Source organism: Gadus chalcogrammus, chromosome 11 (assembly GCF_026213295.1).
Source record: "Gadus chalcogrammus isolate NIFS_2021 chromosome 11, NIFS_Gcha_1.0, whole genome shotgun sequence".
Lineage (NCBI taxonomy): Eukaryota > Metazoa > Chordata > Actinopteri > Gadiformes > Gadidae > Gadus > Gadus chalcogrammus.
In genome coordinates this window covers 22,402,542-22,408,541 of record NC_079422.1, presented here as the reverse complement: position 1 = coordinate 22,408,541, position 6,000 = coordinate 22,402,542, and the positions used below count along the sequence as shown (strand labels likewise).

Genomic DNA, 6,000 nt, shown 5'->3' with positions numbered 1-6,000 from the left:
TTTTATTTTCATCCATAATTTATAAACTATCATAAAAGCATATTTTATATTACGGGACGGAGGGACGGTCTTCCGTCTTGATAACTGATCAACTGTATTCCAATTTATGGGGAAGGCGCGTCTACAGCCTTTTACTATTGAAAGGGGCTCCGCATTGTGATTGGTGATAGATAGGAGCTGTGCCTGTCTATCATTTGGAATTGGGCCCGGTGGGTGGGACTTAAGGTGTTGCCCCTCCCCCTTCTCAATGTTGACCCTTTGGTGAAGTCTCCGGTCTCCGCGCGCAGAAAAGAGGAAGAAATAATAATTAAATAGGCCCCCGGATCGATTATCTTCGTTTTTTTTATCAAATCATCACTTTTGTCCTGAGCCTGAAAGATATTAACGGAGCAGGAGCACGTTTTTCCGCGGTGGCTCGCCCTAAGTTCAGACCGGTGAAGAATAAAGGATCTGTAGATACTCGGTAATGTCCCGTGTCATAGAACCGCTGCTGAAAACTCGTCAAGAGAGGATGAAGGAAATCAATTCGAGGGTGAGTGTCTCAAAGTTCAGACAATACAAATATCTTATGAAATTAAATGGTTTTCTCAGGGGCCACTTCCCCACTTAATGTACAAGGAGCCGTTATTCTAAAGCGCGTGTTTTATTGTCTTTCCGGTTTAAGGTTTATCGAGCCCCCGTTACGGTTACATCTCCCGACGCCCAACATAACGTTACTCATAAAACTAGGAGGTCTGGGTCTACAACTACGCTACTCTTATGTGCCTTTGTGTACGCCGCCTATACCGGTTATCTGTTTTAACGCTTTCAAGAAAATCTACCGCAGAGCGCACATGCAGTCTGCAGCGTGGCAAGAGGGAGGCGCTCCGCTTTGTCCGAGAGGAAAGGCAGACACACACACGCACGCACACACTTGCGTACACGCACGCACACACACAGATGGAGTGCCCGAGGGAGGGGGTGATCAGCCGCTGTGCTGGTGATGAGAGAGAGACTCGGAAGGGTAGATGACCGTTTCTAGATAGTTTCTAAAACAACGTTTCTCGAAGCGCTTCGGGCTACTCTGTCACGAAGACACACAGTTATTTGCATGCTGGATGATTGCATGCGGCGATATTATATGTTCTTAGTGGGGAGTGTTGCGGTGTGTGTGTGTGTGTTAGGCTATGCACAACATACAATATAGGCCTACTGGGATTGATGTATATATTGCCATAAAAATATGGCAATAGTCAAACCTTTCTTTATTTATTGGCTACTGTGCCATCGTGCTTGTGTGTTTAGAACAAAAGGTTTTAAGGATAACCCACAGAAACACCATAATGACTACTGAACCAGCATCAGTTTCATCACCTCAGGATATTTATCATTCAGTTAAAAAACAGACAGCATTGCATAGGAGGTGGACTTTTTCTATTTGCTAAAGCCAACAATCCCTCATTGTTAAAATAGTAAAATACAATTTATATTACGTTGTCCAATAACATGAGCCCACATTCCGCGTCAGAGTCGGCGCCAGCGCGTATGCGGACATCCACGTGGCTATGGTGACATTTACGTTTATTTTGATTATTTATTTATATTTCTACGGAGCCTCAGAGGTGACATAGAGGATTTCCCATAGGATTTTTTTTAAATATAATTTGTGGCCACGGAAGGCGTTTTTCCGAGGCCATGTAATAAGTATTTCAAGGCCACAAATTAGTATTTCGTTAATATTGGTTTTGGCTATAATTTATAATAGAAAATACAAAATAATATTCTTGTCACCTCCGGGGCTCCGTACGTTCGGTAATCAGCCACGAGACTGCAATTAGTGCACCTGCTGAATACAAAACCCTTTATTTTCAGTCGGTTGTGATTTATCCTACGAACGGAGCAAATGCAGGTGCGGGTCCGTTTAGGTAGGGCTTGAAGAACGATCCCAGCAGGGCCGGTTCCAATCCTTTTGGTGCCCTAGGTGAGATTTGGGTTTGGGACCTCAAGTGTATTTTTCCGTGCCTGCTGTCAAATTAAAATGTATCACAAAATGTACAGACATTCTTCCACATATTATTTTGAAGCAATGAGAAAAAAACAACAATAGGGACTTATTACAGATCGTCATTCTCAAACTCCAGACATGTAAACCGTGATACTAAGCAAGTACTGAAATCCAGTTTTCTCCTTGACTTTGATTGTCCATCTGGCGCGGTTTTGACATTGACAATGACAAGCACTGATGACTGTATTGATGCAAACCCCCGTTGAGGTTGATCCAGTGTCATGATTCTATGGAAGGTTTGTCAAGTTGTGGCCATGGCAACGGGTGGGGGTGGTTTGCCATGGCCAGAGGGTGGGTTGTGGTTTACTTGTTAATACCCAATCCTTCATTTGTTTAGATTTTTATGGCGTAGCTGTAGACTTTTATTTGTGTAAATAAAGGTTTTAATTTTGTACGTTACAAGAAGTGTGCATGTAGTGGGGGCAAGGGCGTAGGCCTACGACTTCAAAGCAGGGAAGGATAATAATCCAACCCATTGAACTCTCGTTACCTATTGACAACCAACTGACCAAAAGCATCCCCATATGAATAACCTTAATCCAAAGGAAACACGTTATGAATACATTCATTAGAATGATATACTGCATTAAAGTGCAATTCAGCTCGATATTATGTTCGGCATATGGTGTGTTCCTGAATCCTCGGACGCCAGTCTTCCGAGTTGCACGTTTGATGTCACTTCCGGTCCCGGAGCATTCATAGCTTTCCTGTTCGTCTTTGTGATTGTGGCATGAAATTGGCTAGCCGTTTTTTATTGTTAGCAACATTAGCCTCTTTAGCAAACCAGCCTGAAAACAAACAACACAACTTTACATTGTATTGCACGCACAGCAAGACCATGCAATGTATAAATTGGTGACCGCAATAAAGTAGCAATGTAATCAAGTGTGTAAGAGCATTTAGAATCAACATTAAAATGACCTACGCGGTACAAATACTAAAAACATAAATCTCTTCACGGGTGCAGCCATTTTGTTGAGTGCGTCATCACTGCGCTCGGTCTACTCTAAGATTTTCGAAAGATGAAGACAAAAAGGGGGCATGCCTTCGAGAAATGCCGCAAGAAAGCTCTGAGATCTACGACTTTCGACTCAGAAGTCTGGCGTTCAATGATTCAGGAACACACCATTACCCTTTCTCAGAAACATGACAACATTAGCCTGTCATCATACTGGATCAAGTTTTGAGTCCAGACATGACCCTTGAATACGTTTATGGAGTAGACCAAAAAGCCCCACCATTTATAGAAAACAGCAATGAAATTTTTTTCAGACAAATTGTGCAGCAAGATGGTGTCATCATACGGAATCAGTTTTGAGTCCAGACATGACCCTTGAATACGTTTATGGAGTAGACCAAAAAGCCCCACCAATCATAGAAAATGTATATGTGGCCTTTGGGCCCTAAAATGCCGAAACCGCAGGCCTGCTTAACTTATCCCGTTGCGATGGAACTGTTGTATATGATCACTCTGGCAACATGATGCAAGTGTTACATATAACCACTTTGGCAACCCGATGGTACTAGTGTTGCATATCATCACATTGACAACATAAAGGACAGGTTGTGTATCATCACTATGGCAACATGACAGTTGTTTTGGATATCATCGCTATGGCAACATTGGGGGAAGTGTGCATGATCACTATTGCAACTTGGAGGAAGTGTTATATATCTTCACTATGGCAACATGATTGAGGTTGTGATTATTAACATGTCAGGCTGCAGAGGACAACGGATATGCATGTAACGGACAGCTAGACATTATCTCGTTAACTGTTCTCATGATTTTCTTAACTCATCTCATTAACTCGTTAGCGGTGCTGTAGGCCAGATTGAGGAGCTGCAAGTAGGATTTGTGGGAAATGACAGCCACCCGTCAGCTACTAGTGAAGGAAATTCGAGAATATCTTGTTAGAATATTCTGCTCTCTCTCTCTCTCTCTTGACAAATCGGAATACTTACCTACAGCAGCTACTACAGGTAATGTTTGAGGAAAGAGAGTGGACAGAAGAGAGCCAGACCTTGTAACTGAACAACCCAGACGCGCCCCCCCTAACCGCGCCCTCCCTCCCGATGTCTTTCCTCCATTGAGTAGTGTTGCATTTCACACACCTGTGAGTCATAGGCAAGATTCACGGAACCAATCAGGAACGAGAGGGACATTGGACCGAGAGGTGGAGGAAGCAGTCTAACACTGTAATCAGCTCATTCAAAGGCAGGCCCAGTTAACTCCAACAGATATTCTCACATGTAACTTTGTAAAATCTGATGGGTGGCTTTTTTTTTTTTTTTACTTATTATTAAAATAATAACTTATTACTTCTGCAGCACATTTACAAGCATTATGTAGTAAACGATTAGCTCATCATCTCATGATGACCTCATCTCGTGAACTCCACTTGTTATTCACATTTGGTTCCTATCTGCGTTGACAGCCTCTCTAGTATTGGTGGCTCTAGGGGAGGTTAGGGCTTTTCTCTTGTCTCTGGACCAGCAGTGTCAGGATAAAGAGTATCATTGTTTGGATTATTTTCTCATGGTGTCCGTTATCACTTGACACAGCTGCCTCAAAAACACTAACTTGTGGCTGCCAAGTAGGGCAACGGTACTGCTATGGGATACAAAAAGTTAGTATGGTGGAGTAATACCATGCAAGTAATCGTGTTAAGCCTTGTCTATTTAGTAAGCATGTGAGACCAAGTAGTTAATAGTGTCGAGACTGGTCAATTTAGTTAGTCCAGGGAGACTAGGTAGTTAATAGTGTTGAGACTTGTCAATGTAGTTAGTAAGACTAGGTAGTTAATGGTGTTGAGACTTTTCACTGTAGTTAGTATGTGAGACTAGGTAGTTAATGGTGTTGAGACTTGTCGTTAGTAGTATGCTGAGACTAGTCTAGGTAGTAAGTACGGCGAGAATAGGTAGTAAGTATGGTGAGACTAGTCTAGGTACTAGTATGGTGAAACTAGTCTCGGTAGTTTAGTGAGACCTGTCTAGGTAGTTAGTACAGACACTACCCTAGTGAGTTAGTATGGCAGAGACTCGTCTGGCAGTTGCTATTACCAACTGTCAGTCAGTACTCCTAACTGCCTCGAGACTGGTCTGGATACAAGTCTAGGTAGCAAGCGTGCTAGAGTCTAGGTACTGGTCCTTCTGTACTAACTGTTCATTGTTTTCCAGAACAAGGAGAAGGAGAGAATGAAGGAGCGAGAGAAGGAGGCCAGGGAGCGGGAGGCGCGCTACAGCAACGGCCACCTCTTCACCTCCCTGACCGTGTCCGCCACCACGCTCTGCTCCGCCTGCAACCGGAGCATCACCGCCAAGGAAGCTCTGAGCTGTCCAAGTGAGTCTCTGTGGGGGGGAGTGTGTGTGTGTGTGTGTGTGTGTGTGTGTGTGTGTGTGTGTGTGTGTGTGTGTGTGTGTGTGTGTGTGTGTGTGTGTGTGTGTGTGTGTGTGTGTGTGTGTGTGTGTGTGTGTGTGTGTGTGTGTGTGTGTGTGTGTGTGGGAGCTGCACAGCAGAGACCAGGAAGTGACAGGGTGTCGGCCGAACGGTAAAACAGGAAGTTCCTGTGTAGTTGTCAGATATTAGACTAACACAGACCCACAGTGCTACCACAACAACCCTGCTGCTGACGCCGACCGCCGACCGCGAAGCCCTGTTTCAACAGTGTCCCTACACCATAGCACTCTGTGGAACGGGCAAAGTGGCAGACTGCCCTACTAACACTGACCATGCTAACCCATGTAACTTACTAACACTAACCTTACAGACCCTACCAACATTAACTCTGCCAACATTAACCCTACCAACCATGCTAACCCACTCACACTACTAACACTAACAAAACAGACCCTACAGTCATGAACCCTACTGACAATATAAAATCCACTCACTCTAACTAAACTGACCCATCCATCTCTCTCCATCTGTCTCACAGCCTATCTGTCCGTCTCTC

At 44.0% G+C, this 6,000-nt stretch overlaps 1 protein-coding gene across 3 annotated transcripts in view; it reads left to right on the top strand.

Annotated features, from left to right (window-relative positions):
* The first annotated feature begins 216 nt into the window (after nucleotides 1–216).
* arhgef2 (rho/rac guanine nucleotide exchange factor (GEF) 2) overlaps nucleotides 217–6,000 on the top strand; it is a 24,318-nt gene continuing 18,534 nt past the window's right edge. Inside the window, exons 1-2 of one of the 3 annotated variants that reach the window (XM_056602083.1) lie at nucleotides 217–532; nucleotides 5,225–5,387. In XM_056602083.1, coding sequence (XP_056458058.1) covers nucleotides 467–532; nucleotides 5,225–5,387 — 229 coding nt within the window. In that variant the 5' untranslated portion in view covers nucleotides 217–466. The other 2 variants (XM_056602082.1, XM_056602084.1) reach the window with 2 other exon arrangements.